The sequence below is a fragment of the Oncorhynchus tshawytscha genome, linkage group LG02 (genome assembly GCF_018296145.1).
Source record: "Oncorhynchus tshawytscha isolate Ot180627B linkage group LG02, Otsh_v2.0, whole genome shotgun sequence".
Lineage (NCBI taxonomy): Eukaryota > Metazoa > Chordata > Actinopteri > Salmoniformes > Salmonidae > Oncorhynchus > Oncorhynchus tshawytscha.
In genome coordinates this window covers 55,996,132-56,014,763 of record NC_056430.1, presented here as the reverse complement: position 1 = coordinate 56,014,763, position 18,632 = coordinate 55,996,132, and the positions used below count along the sequence as shown (strand labels likewise).

At 42.3% G+C, this 18,632-nt stretch overlaps 1 protein-coding gene across 7 annotated transcripts in view; it reads right to left on the bottom strand.

Moving 5' to 3' along the window:
* The window catches only part of ptprt (protein tyrosine phosphatase receptor type T), a 415,965-nt gene that overhangs the window by 216,361 nt on the left and 180,972 nt on the right, over positions 1-18,632 (bottom strand). For all 7 annotated transcript variants that reach the window (XM_042301053.1, XM_042301087.1, XM_042301062.1 and 4 more), the window contains exon 7: positions 16,847-17,140. In XM_042301053.1, the coding sequence (XP_042156987.1) occupies positions 16,847-17,140 (294 nt within the window). The remainder of the gene's footprint in view (positions 1-16,846; positions 17,141-18,632) is intronic.

The window sequence follows — 18,632 nt, the reverse complement described above, 5'->3', positions numbered from 1 at the left end:
CTGTTCATCGGCACTATTGAGAATGAAGGTAGTGTGTCTCGTAGCAGTGGGAATGAGCAAGAGTGGGAAAGGACATGTCAAGTAAAGCAGTGGGTAATGAGAGGGAGAGAGCATGGGAAATAGAGAAGAGAGTGAGAGATGAATAGAGGCTAAATGTAGAGAGAGAATTCAAAGAAAAGCAGAAAAAGAGAATACGAGAAAGAGATGCGTGAAGAAATAAGGAGAGGAGAGAAGAAGAAGAAAAAAAACACTGCTCCAACACACAGTGCTGGAGCATTTGCGCCAGATCAGTGGTGCCTCCCCACTGTGTCGGCGCTCCCACACAGAGCTCCTTCATCATCTCTCTCACCTGGAGAACAGAGAGTTTCACGGCTGCTCATCTGCTCACCTCAATTACCAATTCCCCCATCAGGGCCTCACAGGGACCATGGCATGCACACACATACACACACACGCACAAGCAATCAGGGACACACGCTCAAGTACGTACAGAAATAGTCACATACTGTACACACCAGGGGTTGGAACTTAAATTATTTTCCAATCGTTTCGTTCTGTACAGAATCATTGTTTTTTAATTCCATTCCACTGTTCCGAACAGCAAAATAAAGTTCAGAACCATTTCAAACCAAAAAAGTACCGGTTTATATTGCTCCTTATTAAATATCTGAATTTTTTTTTTCAATTTTATTTTTTACATTTAGCTCAATATTAAATTACTTCACCAATCAGTGTGGTTAGAGCAGCTTGCTATGGAGCAGGTATGCAATTAAATTTTTATAGGAAAGTCGTTAACCTCTCTGGGATAGGGTCTAGTTTCCTGAATTTCCTCCTGACTGACGTGCCCAAAGTTAACTGCCTGTTACTCAGGCCCAGAAGCCAGGATATGAATATAATTGGTAGCATTGGATAGAAACACTTTGACGTTTCTAAAACGATTAAAACAATGTCTGAGACTATAAAATAATTGATATGACAGGCGAAAATCCTAAGAAAAACCAACCGCAAATCTGTTTTTTTGAGGTCCCAGGCTTAAAATGGAAACCTATTGTTCCTATGTAATTCCGGTTCCCAGATTGCAATTCCTATGGCTTCCACTAGATGCACTTACTAATTTTACTTCCCTATTGAACATACTACTTTCCGTATTTAATATTTATCGTTTATTTACTTTGTAGGGTACCTGAGGATTAAAACGAAACATCGTTTGACTTGTTTGGACGAAGTTTAGCGCTAGCTTTTTGGACTACATGGCCGCATGTTGAATGAGTGGATTACTGAAATCGATGGCGCCAACTAAGCAGACTTTTTGGAATATAAAGAAGAATTTTATCTAACAAAACGACCATTCATGTTGTAGCAAACAGAGTATTTTCAAAAGTAAGTGATTTATTTAATCGATATTTGTGGTTTTGTGAAGCCTGTGCTGGTTGAAAAATATGTTGATGTGGGGCGCCGTCCTCAGACAATCGCATGGTATGCTTTCGCTGTAAAGCCCATTGTAAATCGGACAACGCAGTTAGATTAACAAGAATTTAAGCTTTTAAATTATATAAGATACTTGTATGTTCATGCATGTTTAATATTACGATTATTTATCTGAATTGCGCGCCCTCCAATTTCACAGGATTTTGTCGACAAGTGTCCCACTAGAGGGATGCCTATCCATATTAAGAGCTAATGGTATTTTGCCTTAACAGCATGCTTTAATCATAATGAAGGACAAACACACACTGTGCTGCCAGTCACAGTGTAGGGCGGGAGATGCAGCTGATCTTTTTGCGGGTGAGGAGAGCGTGAGAGAGGATGGAAGAAGCATGCCTTGAAGCGCTGGGCAATCTTGTTGGCATCTTAAAATAGAGGCCTTCAGTCAGGATACAGCAGTAGGCAGGCAGGTAGAGGTGCAAATTAGTGACTTCATTACGCAGCGTTGGTGTTTGATGGTGATATTTAGAAATATATAGCCCATATAAAGTTCTGACTTCTAAATGACAGCATTCAAAAGAAAAAGCCTCTCATCAGACAAAACCTGTCTTAACCAATAAGACACAGGTGGGGTACCAGGCTCAGATACAGTCTCTCCTTGAGTTACCCAAAGTGAACTAACTACAAAATCCCCAAACGGGCACTTAAATATATTTGGCCACCTATATTCTGCACCTATTCTGGCATATATATATCTAATCAAATCAAATCAAATCAAATTTTATTTGTCACATACACATGGTTAGCAGATGTTAATGCGAGTGTAGCGAAATGCTTGTGCTTCTAGTTCCGACAATGCAGTAATAACGAGCAAGTAATCTAACTAACAATTCCAAAAAAAACTACTGTCATACACAGTGTAAGGGGATAAAGAATATGTACATAAGGATATATGAATGAGTGATGGTACAGAGCAGCATAGGCAAGATACAGTAGATGATATCGAGTACAGTATATACATATGAGATAAGTATGTAAACCAAGTGGCATAGTTAAAGTGGCTAGTGATACATGTATTACATAAGGATGCAGTCGATGATATAGAGTACAGTATCAACGTATGCATATGAGATGAACAATGTAGGGTAAGTAACATTATATAAGGTAGCATTGTTTAAAGTGGCTAGTGATATATTTACATCATTTCCCATCAATTCCCATGATTAAAGTGGCTGGAGTAGAGTCAGTGTCATTGATAGTGTGTTGGCAGTAGCCACTCAATGTTAGTGGTGGCTGTTTAACAGTCTGATGGCCTTGAGATAGAAGCTGTTTTTCAGTCTCTCGGTCCCAGCTTTGATGCACCTGTACTGACCTCGCCTTCTGGATGGCAGCAGGGTGAACAGGCAGTGGCTCGGGTGGTTGATGTCCTTGATGATCTTTATGGCCTTCCTGTAGCATCGGGTGGTGTAGGTGTCCTGGAGGGCAGGTAGTTTGCCCCGGTGATGCGTTGTGCAGACCTCACTACCCTCTGGAGAGCCTTACGGTTGAGGGCGGTGCAGTTGCCATACCAGGCGGTGATACAGCCCGCCAGGATGCTCTCGATTGTGCATCTGTAGAAGTTTGTGAGTGCTTTTGGTGACAAGCCAAATTTCTTCAGCCTCCTGAGGTTGAAGAGGCGCTGCTGCGCCTTCCTCACGATGCTGTCTGTGTGAGTGGACCAATTCAGTTTGTCTGTGATGTGTATGCCGAGGAACTTAAAACTTGCTACCCTCTCCACTACTGTTCCATCGATGTGGATGGGGGTGTTCCCTCTGCTGTTTCCTGAAGTCCACAATCATCTCCTTAGTTTTGTTGACGTTGAGTGTGAGGTTATTTTCCTGACACCACACTCCGAGGGCCCTCACCTCCTCCCTGTAGGCCGTCTCGTCGTTGTTGGTAATCAAGCCTACCACTGTTGTGTCGTCCGCAAACTTGATGATTGAGTTGGAGGCGTGCATGGCCACGCAGTCGTGGGTGAACAGGGAGTACAGGAGAGGGCTCAGAACGCACCCTTGTGGGGCCCCAGTGTTGAGGATCAGCGGGGAGGAGATGTTGTTGCCTACCCTCACCACCTGGGGGCGGCCCGTCAGGAAGTCCAGTACCCAGTTGCACAGGGCGGGGTCGAGACCCAGGGTCTCGAGCTTGATGGCGAGCTTGGAGGGTACTATGGTGTTGAATGCCGAGCTGTAGTCGATGAACAACATTCTCACATAGGTATTCCTCTTGTCCAGATGGGTTAGGGCAGTGTGCAGTGTGGTTGAGATTGCATCGTCTGTGGACCTATTTGGGCGGTAAGCAAATTGGAGTGGGTCAAGGGTGTCAGGTAGGGTGGAGGTGATATGGTCCTTGACTAGTCTCTCAAAGCACTTCATGATGACGGATGTGAGTGCTACGGGGCGGTAGTCGTTTAGCTCAGTTACCTTAGCTTTCTTGGGAACAGGAACAATGGTGGCCCTCTTGAAGCATGTGGGAACAGCAGACTGGTATAGGGATTGATTGAATATGTCCGTAAACACACCGGCCAGCTGGTCTGCGCATGCTCTGAGGGCGCGGCTGGGGATGCCGTCTGGGCCTGCAGCCTTGCGAGGGTTAACACGTTTAAATGTCTTACTCACTTCGGCTGCAGTGAAGGAGAGACAGCATGTTTCCGTTGCAGGCCATGTCAGTGGCACTGTATTGTCCTCAAAGCGGGCAAAAAAGTTATTTAGTCTGCCTGGGAGCAAGACATCCTGGTCCGTGACTGGGCTGGGTTTCTTCCTGTAGTCCGTGATTGACTGTAGACCCTGCCACATACCTCTTGTGTCTGAGCCGTTGAATTGAGATTCTACTTTGTCTCTGTACTGGCGCTTAGCTTGTTTGATAGCCTTGCGGAGGAATAGCTGCACTGTTTGTATTCAGTCATGTTACCAGACACCTTGCCCTGATTAAAAGCAGTGGTTCGTGCCTTCAGTTTCACACGAATGCTGCCATCAATCCACGGTTTCTGGTTAGGGAATGTTTTAATCGTTGCTATGGGAACGACATCTTCAACGCACGTTCTAATGAACTCGCACACCGTATCAGCGTATTCGTCAATGTTGTTGTCTGACGCAATACGAAACATCTCCCAGTCCACGTGATGGAAGCAGTCTTGGAGTGTGGAGTCAGCTTGGTCGGACCAGCGTTGGACAGACCTCAGCGTGGGAGCTTCTTGTTTTAGTTTCTGTCTGTAGGCAGGGATCAACAAAATGGAGTCGTGGTCAGCTTTTCCGAAAGGGGGTGGGGCAGGGCCTTATATGCGTCGCGGAAGTTAGAGTAACAATGATCCAGGGTCTTTCCACCCCTGGTTGCGCAATCGATATGCTGATAAAATTTAGGGAGTCTTGTTTTCAGATTAGCCTTGTTAAAATCCCCAGCTACAATGAATGCAGCCTCCGGATAAATCGTTTCCAGTTTGCAGAGAGTTAAATAAAGTTTGTTCAGAGCCATCGATGTGTCTGCTTGGGGGGGGATATATACGGCTGTGATTATAATCGAAGAGAATTCTCTTGGTAGATAATGCGGTCTACATTTGATTGTGAGGAAATCTAAATCAGGTGAACAGAAGGATTTGAGTTCCTGTATGTTTCTTTCATCACGTTTCATGTTTCTTTCATCATTTTTCAGTTTTTTATTTGTTAAAAAAGTTTGAAATATCCAATAAATGTCGTTCCACTTCATGATTGTGTCCCACTTGTTGTTGATTCTTCACAAAAAAATACAGTTTTATATCTTTATGTTTGAAGCCTGAAATGCAATTTATCCTTGCTCCTTGCTCCAGCAATGCCATCTGGAGGCTCTGTGTGGAGTGTTTGACGGAATTGTGGAGCTTTCGGTGGCCAAATCGAGCTCTGTACAGCATCACCGTGTGCCTCCCAAATTCTGTAACAATACAGACGGCTCCCTATAGCTCCGCATTGACAACCTGGATTCGGTCTTTTGTAGCAAAATTTGATTATTTTTCTCTCTTTTTTTTACATTGGATAAAAGTAGAGACTCAGAGCTACAAATGGTATATCATACACAGCATTTTTGAGGAACAATGGGAAAGTAAGTATACTTTGAAAGTTGATACACTTGTAAACTCACTTTTGAGAAAAGGGCCTTTGAATGTTTTGGTACCCACTGGAGACCTCTCCTTTGTCTACACCCATTCAGCATTGTTCACACCCTCTAAAGCCAGCCCCACCCATCTCTTTAAGGATTCACATGAGGTCATGTGCTAAACAGTGAGTAGTGAAGTAAAGATTAAGACTAAAAGTTGTAGTAGTCTACAATAAGGAAAAATTCCAGGTAAAAAGAAAGTGTCCAGATAAAATATTTTATAAATATTAGATGATGCTTACCCAGACACACTTGCCTAAATTGATGGGTCATGTGAAAGAAATGTTTTAACCTCCAGCCACATCCAGTGGTGGAAAAAGTACTAAATTGTCATACTAGTATAAATCATTTCAAATTCCTTATATTAAACCAGATGGCACAATTCTTGCAAAAAGGGGGGGGCACCTCATACCCACGGTGAAATATGGTGATGGGTCAGTGATGTTTTGGTGCTGTTTTAAATCCAGAGGTCCAGGGGCACTGGTTAATATTGATGGCCTAATGAATTCCACCAAGTATCAGGCAATTTGAGTGACAGTCTGGTTGCCTCTGCCAGAAGGCTGAGACTTTGCCGTACGTGTACTTTCCAACAAGACAATGACCCAAAACATACCTCAAGATCCACATAGAAATGGTTCTGTGACAACAAAATCAATGTTTTGACATGGCCATCACAGCCGCCGGACCTTAATCCAATCAAACCTATGGGCGGAGTTGAAGAGGGCAGTTGATAAGCGCAAACCCAATAATGTGAAGGATCTTGAAAGGATCAGCATAGAGGAATGTTCCAAAACCCCTCCAAATGTGTTCCTTAACCTTGTCAACCATTAGAGGAAAAGACTCCATGCTGTTATCCTTGACAGAGGTAGTTGCACTAAGTACTAAATGAGGAGTGCCAATAATTATGAAACCTTGATTTTTGTGAAATGTATTTTGTATTAAATAATTGTGTGATTTTGGTTGGTTCTATTTAAACATGAATTCTATTGAAACATGAAGCGTAGTATTTCTCACATGTTGGTATTTAGAGTTTCTCTCTATAATTATATTGTTTATATATATTTGTTTATTGTTTGTGCATTGTCAGTCAGGGGTGTCAGTAATTTTGATGCCCACTGTATCACATAGTATTCCATATATAAGTTAAGCTGAGTGAGGTGCACTTGTAAAGTACATAAACAGATGCATGCACCATATATTTATTTGGATGCGCCATATACAGTGCCTTGCGAAAGTATTCGGCCCCCTTGAACTTTGCGACCTTTTGCCACATTTCAGGCTTCAAACATAAAGATATAAAACTGTATTTTTTTGTGAAGAATCAACAACAAGTGGGACACAATCATGAAGTGGAACGACATTTATTGGATATTTCAAACTTTTTTAACAAATAAAAAACTGAAAAATTGGGCGTGCAAAATTATTCAGCCCCCTTAAGTTAATACTTTGTAGCGCCACCTTTTGCTGCGATTACAGCTGTAAGTCGCTTGGGGTATGTCTCTATCAGTTTTGCACATCAAGAGACTGACATTTTTCCCATTCCTCCTTGCAAAACAGCTCTAGCTCAGTGAGGTTGGATGGAGAGCATTTGTGAACAGCAGTTTTCAGTTCTTTCCACAGATTCTCGATTGGATTCAGGTCTGGACTTTGACTTGGCCACTCTAACACCTGGATATGTTTATTTTTGAACCATTCCATTGTAGATTTTGCTTTATGTTTTGGATCATTGTCTTGTTGGAAGACAAATCTCCGTCCAGTCTCAGGTCTTTTGCAGACTCCATCAGGTTTTCTTCCAGAATGGTCCTGTATTTGGCTCCATCCATCTTCACATCAATTTGAACCATCTTCCCTGTCCCTGCTGAAGAAAAGCAGGCCCAAACCATGATGCTGCCACCACCATGTTTGACAGTGGGGATGGTGTGTTCAGGGTGATGAGCTGTGTTGCTTTTACGCCAAACATAACGTTTTGCATTGTTGCCAAAAAGTTCAGTTTTGGTTTCATCTGACCAGAGCACCTTCTTCCACATGTTTGGTGTGTCTCCCAGGTGGCTTGTGGCAAACTTTAAACGACACTTTTTACGGATATCTTTAAGAAATGGCTTTCTTCTTGCCACTCTTCCATAAAGGCCAGATTTGTGCAATATACGACTGATTGTTGTCCTATGGACAGAGACTCCCACCTCAGCTGTAGATCTCTGCAGTTCATCCAGAGTGATCATGGGCCTCTTGGCTGCATCTCTGATCAGTCTTCTCCTTGTATGAGCTGAAAGTTTAGAGGGACGGCCAGGTCTTGGTAGATTTGCAGTGGTCTGATACTCCTTCCATTTCAATATTATCGCTTGCACAGTGCTCCTTGGGATGTTTAAAGCTTGGGAAATCTTTTTGTATCCAAATCCGGCTTTAAACTTCTTCACAACAGTATCTTGGACCTGCCTGGTGTGTTCCTTGTTCTTCATGATGCTCTCTGCGCTTTTAACGGACCTCTGAGACTATCACAGTGCAGGTGCATTTATACGGAGACTTGATTTACAGACAGGTGGATTGTATTTATCATCATTAGTCATTTAGGTCAACATTGGATCATTCAGAGATCCTCACTGAACTTCTGGAGAGAGTTTGCTGCACTGAAAGTAAAGGGGCTGAATAATTTTGCACGCCCAATTTTTCAGTTTTTGATTTGTTAAAAAAGTTTGAAATATCCAATAAATGTCGTTCCACTTCATGATTGTGTCCCACTTGTTGATTCTTCACAAAAAAATACAGTTTTATATCTTCATGTTTGAAGCCTGAAATGTGGCAAAAGGTCGCAAAGTTCAAGGGGGCCGAATACTTTCGCAAGGCACTGTATTTATGTGGATGGGTCTCCACAGAAGGTGTAAACGGTACAGCTACAGTGAGGGAAAAAAAAGTATTTGATCCCCTGCTGATTTTGTACGTTTGCCCACCGACAAAGAATTGATCAGTCTATAATTTTAATGGTAGGTTTATTTGAACAGTGAGAGACAGGATAACAACAAAAACATCCAGAAAAACATGTGTCAAAAATTTTATAAATTGATTTGCATTTTAATGAGGGAAATAAGTATTTGACCCCTCTGCAAAACATGACTTAGTACTTGGTGGCAAAACCCTTGTTGGCAATCACAGAGGTCAGACATTTCTTGCGGTTGGCCACCAGGTTTGCACACATCTCAGGAGGGATTTTGTCCCACTCCTCTTTGCAGATCTTCTCCAATTCATTAAGGTTTCGAGGCTGACGTTTGGCAACTCAAACCTTCAGCTCCCTCCACAGATTTTCTATGGGATTAAGATCTGGAGACTGGCTAGGCCACTCCAGGAACTTAATGTGCTTCTTCTTGAGCCACTCCTTTGTTGCCTTGGCCGTGTGTTTTGGGTCATTGTCATGCTGGAATACCCATCCACGACCCATTTTCAATGTCCTGGCTGAGGGAAGGAGGTTCTCACCCAAGATTTGACGGTACATGGCCCGTCCATCGTCCCTTTGATGCGGTGAAGTTGTCCTGCCCCTTTAGCAGAAAAACACCCGCAAAGCATAATGTTTCCACCTCCATGTTTGATGGTGGGGATGGTGTTCTTGGGGTCATAGGCAGCATTCCTCCTCCTCCAAACACGGCGAGTTGAGTTGATACCAAAGAGTTCCATTTTTGGTCTCATCTGACCACAACACTTTCACCCAGTTGTCCTCTGAATCATTCAGATGTTCATTGGCAAACTTCAGACGGGCATGTATATGTGCTTTCTTGAGCAGGGGGACCTTAAGGCGCTGCAGGATTTCAGTCCTTTACGGTGTAGTGCGTTACCAATTGTTTTCTTGGTGACTATGGTCCCAGCTGCCTTGAGATTAGAGATCGACCGATTAGGATTTTTCAACGCTGATACCGATTATTGGAGGACAAAAAAAGCCGATACCGATTAATCTGCCAATGTATTTTATTTATTTGTAATAATGACAATTACAACAAAACTGAATAAACACTTATTTTAACTTAATATAATATATCAATAAAATCAATTTAGCCTCAAATAAATAATGTAACATGTTCAATTTGGTTTAAATAATGCAAAATCAAAGTGTTGGAGAAGAAATTAAAAGTGCAATGTGCCATGTAAGAAAGCTAACGTTTAAGTTCCTTGCTCAGAACATGAGAACATATGAAAGCTGCTGGTTCCTTTTAACATGAGTCTTCAATATTCCCAGGTAAGAAGTTTTAGGTTGTAGTTATTATAGGAATTATAAGACTATTTCTCTCTATACCATTTGTATTTCATATACTTTTGACTAATGGATGTTTTTATCCACCCTAAATTGCCAGTGTAACAGTATACCCATGCAGAGCAAGGGGGAACAACTACAACAGCCACCCTCAGTCTCAGAGTGAGTGACATTTGAAACAGCTGAGTGACATTTGAAACGCTATTAGCGCGCACCCCGCTAACTAGCTAGCCATTTCACATCACATCGTTACACCAGCCTAATCTCGGGAGTTGATAGGCTTGAAGTCATAAACAGCAGAGCTGCTGGCAAAACGCACGAAAGTGCTGTTTGAATTAATGCTTATCAGCCTACCATCGCTTAGTCAGACTGCTCTATCAAATCATAGACTTAATTATAACATAATAAAACACAGAAATGCGAGCCATAGGTCATTAATATGGTCGAATCCGGAAACTATCATCTCAAAAACAAAACGTTAATTCTTTGTGAAATACGGAACCGTTACGTATTTTATCTAACGGGTGGCATCCATCAGTCTAAATATTCCTGTTACATTGCACAACCTTCAATGTTATGTCATAATTACGTAAAATTCTGGCAAATTAGTTCGGTATGAGCCAGGCGGCCCAAATAGTTGCATATACCATGACTCTGCGTGCAACGAACGAAAGAGAAGTGACACAATTTCACCTGGTTAATATTGCCTGCTAACCTGGATTTCTTTTAGCTAAATATGCAGGTTTAAAAATACATACATCTGTGTATTGTTTTCACGAAAGGCATTGGTGTTTATGGTTGGAGCAACGACAGTCCTTTTTCACCAATGCGCACTGCATCGATTATATGCAACGCAGGACACGCTAGATAAACTAGTAATATCATCAACCATGTATAGTTATAACTAGTGATTATGATTTATTACATTTAATGCTAGCTAGCAACTTACCTTGGCTTCTGGCTGCATTTGCGTAAGTGCTCCTTGTGAGGCAAGAGCATTGGACTAGTTAACCGTAAGGTTGCAAGATTGAATCCCTGAGCTGACAAGGTAAAAATCTGTCGTTCTGCCCCTGAACAAGGCAGTTAACCCACTGTTCCTAGGTCATTATTGAAAGTAAGAATGTGTTCTTAACTGACTTGCCTAGTTAAATAAAGATTAAATAAAGGTGTAAAAAATATTTAAAAAGCTTTGTGTAGGTCTACAATCTTGTCCCTGACATCCTTGGAGAGCTGTTTGGTCTTGGCCATGGTGGAGAGTTTGGAATCTGATTTATTGATTGCTTCTGTGGACAGGTGTCTTTTATACAGGTAACAAACTGAGATTAGGAGCACTCCCTTTAAGAGTGTGCTCCTAATCTCAGCTCGTTACCTGTATAAAGACACCTGGGAGCTAGAAATCTTTCTGATTGAGAGGGGGTCAAATACTTATTTCCCTCATTAAAATACAAATCAATTTATAACATTTTTGAAATGCGTTTTTCTGGATTTTTGTTGTTGTTATTCTGTCTCTCGCTGTTCAAATAAACCCAAATCAAACATTTATTATGGAACTGGGATTCCTGGGAGTGCATTCTGATGAAGATCATCATAGGTAAGTGAATATTGACTGCGCAACAGATATTTATTTTGGCTGGTTTGGGCTCTGAGCTCCGTACTCAGATTATTGCATGGTATGCTTTTTCCGTAAAGTCTTTTTGAAATCTGACAGCGGTTGCATTAAGGAGAAGTTTATCTAAAGTTCCATTTCATCAACATTTATAATGAGTATTTCTGTGAATTGATGTGGCTCTCTGCAAAATCACCCCATGTTTTGGAACTACTGAACATAACACGCCAATGTAAAATGAGATTTTTGGATATAAATATGCACTTTATCGAACAAAACATAGATGTATTGTGAAACATGAAGTCCTATGAGTGTCATCTGATGAAGATCATCAAAGGTTAGTGATTCATTTTATCTCTGTTTGTGCTTTTTGTGACTCCTCTCTTTGGCTGGAAATATGGCTGGGTTTTTCAGTGACTTGGTGGTGACCTAACATCATCGGTTGTAGAGCTTTCGCTGTAAAGCATATTTGAAATCAGACACTGTGGCTGGATTAACGAGAATTCTGTATTTAAAATGGTGCCTAATATTTGTATTTTTGAGAAATTTGATTTATGAGATTTCTGTTGATTTGTATTTGGCGCCCTGCAATTTCATTGGCTGTTGGCGAGGGGTTCGGAACCCCGTTCACAGACAGGATAGACACAAACTCACTTAATTGACAACTTCCTTCACAACAGCTCTGCTCCATGAAGCGGCAAGGAGTATGAATGCTCGGACTTCTGTGGAGGCCGCATTGAAGTAAATGCTGTATGCCACTGCAGACATCGGATTGGCCATGCAGAGCCATTAAAGCAAACGTTCACACACCATTAAACACAACGGAGAAACTGGAAACATGCTCCCAAAACAAAGACAACAAATAAATTGACAGTAAACTGGTAAAATAAAGATTTTACTCAAGTTAGTTCATACAGTATAAGGAAATCAGTCAATTGAAATAAATTCATTAGGCTCTAATCTATGGATTTCACATGACTAAGAATACAGATATGCATCTGTTGGTCACAGATACCTTAAAAAAAGATTGGGGTGGATCACATAGATTTGATCAGGCTGTTGATTGTCGCCTGTGGAATGTTTTCCCACTCCTCATCAATGGCTGTCTGAAGTTGCTGGATATTGGCGTGAACTGGAACACACTGTTGTACACATCAATCCCGAGCATCCCAAACATGCTGTTTAATCAGCTCCTTGATATGCCACACTTGTCAAGTTGATGGATTATCTGGGTGAAGGAGAAATGCTCACTAACAGGGATGTAAACAAATTTGTGCACAGAATTTGAGCGAAATAAGCTTTTTTGTGTGCATGGAACAGTTCTGGAATGTTTTATTTCAGCTCATGAAACACGGCACATAGACACACTACATGTGGCGTTTCTTTTTTTTGTCCAGTAAACAGTGCATTCGGAAAGTAATCAGGCCCTTGACTTTTCCCACATTTTGTTACATTACAGCTTTAATCTAAAATGGATTAAAAATATATATATTCTCAATCTACACAAAATACCCTATAATGACAAAGCGAAAACAGGTGTAGATTTTTTTTCAAATGTATAAAAAAACAAAAACAGAAATGCCTTATTTACATAAGTACTCAGAACTTGCTACGAGACTCTAAATTGAGCTCAGGTGCATTCTGCTTCCATTGATCATCATTGAGATGTTTCTACAACTTGATTGTAGTCCACCTGTGGTAAATTCAATTGGTTGGACATGATTTGGGAAGGCACACACCTGTCTATATAAGGTCTCAGTGTCTGACAGTGCATGTCAGAGCAAAAACCATGCCATGATGTCGAAGGAACTGTCCATAGAGTGCTGAGACAGGATCGTGTCGAGGCACAGATCTGGGGAAGGGTACCAAAAAAATTCTGCAGCATTGAAGGTCCCCAAGTACACAGTGGCCTACATCATTCTTAAATGAAAGATGTTGAGAACCACCTAGACTCTTCCTAGAGCTGGCTGCCTGGCCAAACTGAGCAATCGGGGGAGAAGGGCCTTGGTCAGGGAGGTGACCAAGAACCTGATGGTCAGACGGAAGACACTCCTCAGTAAAAGGCACATGACAGCCCACTTGGAATTTGGCAAAAAGGCACCTAATGTACTCAGACCATGGGGAACAATATTCTCTGGTCTGATGAAACGAAGATTGAACTCTTTGGCCTGAATGCGTCATGTCTGGAGGAAACCTGGCACTATCCCTACGGTGAAGCATGGTGGTGGCAGCATCATGCTGTGGTGATGTTTTTCAGTGGCAGGGATTGGGTGACTAGTCAGGATCGAGGGAAAGATGAACAGAGAAAAGTACAAAGAGATCCTTGATGACAACCTGCTCCAGAATGCTCAGGACCTCAGACTGGGGCGAAGATTCACCTTCCAACAGGACAGCGACCCTAAGCACACAGCCAAGTCAACACAGGAGCGGCTTTGGGACAAGTCTCAATGTCCTTGAGTGTCCCAGCCCGAGCCTAGACTTGAAACCGATCGAACATCTCTGGAGAGACCTGAAAAAAAGCTGTGCAGCGACTCTTCCCATCCAACCTGACAGAGCTTGAGAGGATCTGCAGAGAATAATGGGAGTCCTGTCATACCCAAGAAGACCCGAGGCTGTAATCACTGCCAAAAGTGCTTCAACAAAGTATTGAGTAAAGGGTCTGTATATTTATGTAAATGTGATATTTCATTTTTTAATTTTTTTAAATAAATTTGCAAAAATGTCAGTATGGGGTATTGTGTGTAGATTGCTGAGGGGGAAAAACTATTTAATTAATTTTAAAATAAGGCAGTAATGTAACAAAATGTGGAAAAAGTCAAAGGGTTCGAATACTTTCCAAATGCACTGTAAATTAATGGGAGAATATCTTGGGAATAACAGTAACTTCACTGATGAATATATATTTCAAGGAATATTGATAAACATTGACCAACCTGGTTTTACAGCATTTCGTATTATTCTGTATGTTAATCAGAGACAACCCATTTAGTATGGTATGTTACAAATTACAATTTGTAATATCTATTATGAATTTGCACAAAGTACACTATGTTATGTATTTGCAAAACGTATGTTACAAATGTTATCATCTAGGTGGCTAACTTTAGCTAGGCTAGGGGTTAAGGTTAGATTTAGGGGAAGGGCTAGATAAAAAGGGTTAAGGTTAGGGTTAGGGGAAGGGTAAGCTAACATGCTAAGTAGTTGCAAAGTAGCTAAAAAGCTGTAAGTAGTTGAAACGTTGCTAATTAGCTAAAATGCTAAAGTTGTCCATGATGACATTCAAACTTGTAACCTTGGGTTGCTAGATGTTCACATTATACGCCCACCCATCCTACTTTAGTTTTTGCCTTAAATAACCATCTGTCTTATGTAACCAAACCAAACGTAACATATCATACTAATTTGAGTGTCCCAGATGTACTTTTACTATGTTACGTCTAGTCGATGAGACCAGGTTGCATTGACAAACATTGACACAATGAAAAAAATAGTGTGCACGAATTGTTGGGAGTCAGTGCGCAACAGAGAGATTGAGAGAGATGTTCCTAAAACGCATCTTCGCCACACACCCCTCCCTTTATTCTAATCTCGACATTTAGAATTATGCTCAAGACACATTCCTCACACATAAGCAGTAACCTCATAAACATTGTCAGGATGTAGCAGTGGTCATTTTCCTTTCAACTGATATCACTACGGTTCAGTATTTCTAACCACCCCCCTTAAACACACACACTACCCAAACTAATGGACAGCAAGGCAGAATGGCTCATTCCAAATGAGCACTGGGTTTGTGATACATGTTGACCAACATGGCATGTCCATATGGTGAATGTACATTGGCAGAGCCATTAAAGGAACATCACAGCAGTTGCCCCGAGGCAGATGAACACTTTGACCGAGGCACCTAAACTAACCTTTTGGCAATGCGGGGGCACAAACTTCCCCGCATGGGTCTTTGGTGAAGCAGGTAAGGGCGCATTCTCTTCTGAGTGACAGTGAGGGTTTTGCATAGGGTCTTTGTTGCCCCGAACATAAAATAACATTATTAACCGGTTCCCATGGTTTTAAAATAACGGTTCTGTTCCGGAACAGATTAGATCACTTTAGTTTCAGGTTCGGGATCTGTTCCTCAAATGTTTTCATTCTTTTCCGGTTTTCGGTTCTGTTCCCTGAACCGCTTCCAACCCTTGATACACACACATTAAAAGTCACATACAGACACAGCTGCACACACAAATACAGTCACACAAATTCACACACACACAGTCTCTCTGATACATACAGTACACACAGAAACAGCAAGACACACACACAGTCTCTCTCATACATACACACACGGGGTTGATCTGATTAGCTGTCACTTTATCAAATGAAGTGTGTCTTTCTTCCATATGCTCCCTACGCTACCCACTGGGCTAATAATTATTATGGAAAATTGCTCCCACATAAACCCCCCCCACCCCCCTTTCCCAGAGAAGCCACTTCTTCCTGCACATTTTTAACATCTCAATTATCATTATCTTTGATTTGAGCTTGAGCTCCCAAGGAGTATTAATTAGAGAGACACTCGTTTTTTTTCAACCCTCTGGTAACGTGTAGGTTTTATCGTCTCATCCTGAGTGATGTCTTCAGTGAATAAGGAGAAGTACTGGCATAGAGTGAGGCAGCTTCCCAAATGGCACCCTATTCCCTATATCAGGGCTCTCCAACCCTGTTCCTGGAGAGATACCCTCCTGTAGGTTTACACTCCAACCCCAGTTGAAACTAACCTGATTCAGCTTATCAACCAGCTAATTATTAGAATCAGGTAGGCTAGATTAGGGTTGGAGATAAAACCTACAGGACGGTTTTGGAGAGCCCTGCCATACACAGTGCACTACTTTTAACTAGACCCTTAAGGTCCCTGGTCAAAATGAGTGCACTATATAGGGAATAGGGTGCCATTTGGGATGCAAATGGAGAGACTGGGGGAATCAGGAAGTGTGACCTTCTAAAGCCGAATGGGCGAAAGAAGATGGCGGGCCTTATGGAGGCAAGTGATACACAGTGAACTCATTGACGGTTGCACGGGAAATACATTTGGTTCTCGTTTTCCACATTTTGTGGTGGCACTTGATGGATTTGATAGCCTACACATAGACAATGGGAATGTACAGTAGGTGCCATCATCAAAGGGTCAAAAAAATGAACCCAATGTACAGCATTGAAAGATTAGCAGTAAAAGCCCACACACTATCCTTGAACTAGGAGTATAGCTCTTCATTCTTCGCTAGTTCGAAGGAACCCAGGAAGACTAAAGGTAGCAGTCACTAAGGCGTCAGCTAATGGGGATCGAAATGGGGACCCAAATAAGCACATCAACACAATAGAACAACAGATACACAGTATAGACACAGAAACCACATTGTTCCACTCACCAGCACACTTGGTCCGGGTGATGAGCGGAGGTCCTGGAGGTCCTGTTCCCCCCTCGCCGGGCCGGGTCAGCAGAACCTTGATCTCGTACTCCACGTCGGGGTCCAAATGCCAAAGCTTGTAGGTGGGGGCGTCCACGATGTGGGTCTCGGCCCAGTTGCCTGTAGTGGTGCGGTACTCCACCTCCTTCAGGATGATGGGGCCATCCCCGATGATAGAGTTGGCGTTGGGCTTAAGCCACAGGTAGGTAGCACCCACCGCCAGGAGCTCTGGAGGGGCTATAGGTGTGGGGGGAGCTGAGGGGGCAGAGAGAGAAGACCATGGAGATTAGAATATAGGCCTAGGTCAGTGATTTCCAAACTGATGTGGTTACATGGTTAAGTTCACTGGATTGTGCGTGGGAAAAGTTTGGAAACCTTTGGGATAGGATGAATGAATTGGCAGCATTATTTGTTCAGTTATGAAGGAATGCCATGGAACATTTAAACTCGTTAATATCAAACACTTTTTCACAAAATTAAATTAAAACCAAGCAGACTTGAGTGGGACCCACCCTTCTGCCAGAGCTAAATCGTAACCCTACTAAACTGATTGCCTGCAGAAGCATCACATCCAATGAGGTTAAGTGCCTCACCCTTTCCTATATCCTTTTCTGCGTGCTACCCTGCTCTCCACTCAACCAGCGCAGCCCTGATGCCCTGTGACACTATCCACAGGAGACGGCATGGGCTTCCAGTGCATTGACCGGTTCCGTATCTCTCTTTCCTTCCTCTCGACAGCGAGGAAAAAGAAAGGAGAGAGAAAGACAGTGAAAGAGATAGATAAACAGAGAGGGAAACAGAGAAGGAGAGAGAGAGAAGTAAAGCAGAGGAGTGGGTAATAATCCTAATCTAAGCATGGGAGACCGCCCATGAAGGTACCCAGCCATGCGTAGCAGTGGCGGACCCAGTCCCCTATTAGAGGGTGTTGCTCAGTGTGTGTTCCCATGTAATCAACTAAGCCAGATTACCAGGCCACATTTAGCTCCTCTGTGGTTGGAGAGAGTGTAAACTGGAGCCGGAGACTGAAGAAGCTGCAGCTGTCTTGAGGTGATACTCAGGGAGAGTTTACTCTATGACTAAAGATGAATTAGGTAATACTTGATTTGAAATGTACAGTGTCCATATAAGGACACCCTCAGTGTTGCCTAAGGCTGTCCTAATGTAGACACCGTAGAAGTGAAGGTTAAGAAAGACCACATAGAGGTTCAGAACTTGGGTTAGGAGTTTTTCCCTGACTATCTGACCCTCTGGGCCCTCATTATAATGATCAACGAACGTTAATACCCCCCTCTTGCGTAGGGTGACAGAAAGCGTTCAAACGTCCTAACAATAATGCTATCATCATGCGGTTTAAATCTGCTGTTGTAATGGATCACGACCATTTTGTTAATGTTTGCCAGTGAGTTATGGAAGAATAATGGTCCACACTCTAAAGCAAAGTCTGGTTTTAAGAGCAGCGTCTCTCAAACTTTGTCGGAGGCACATTACAATATGCATTTGCATTCTTGAGAGTAAATGCTTCATCTATCATCAGGCTCCTCTTCATCTCGGGGAAGTGGTGTCTCCAGAAGGTGCAGAATGATTATTAAAGCATTGCTTTCCCCCCTGTTCCATTAATAAACGTGCAATACTTCATATAATTTGGTACGAGCATAGACCCGTGTCAGCACAACCTATCAGCAGTCTTCTCAACGCCACTTCTCAATGGCTGGGGATATTTGAACACCGCCGCGGCATGGCCCAACAG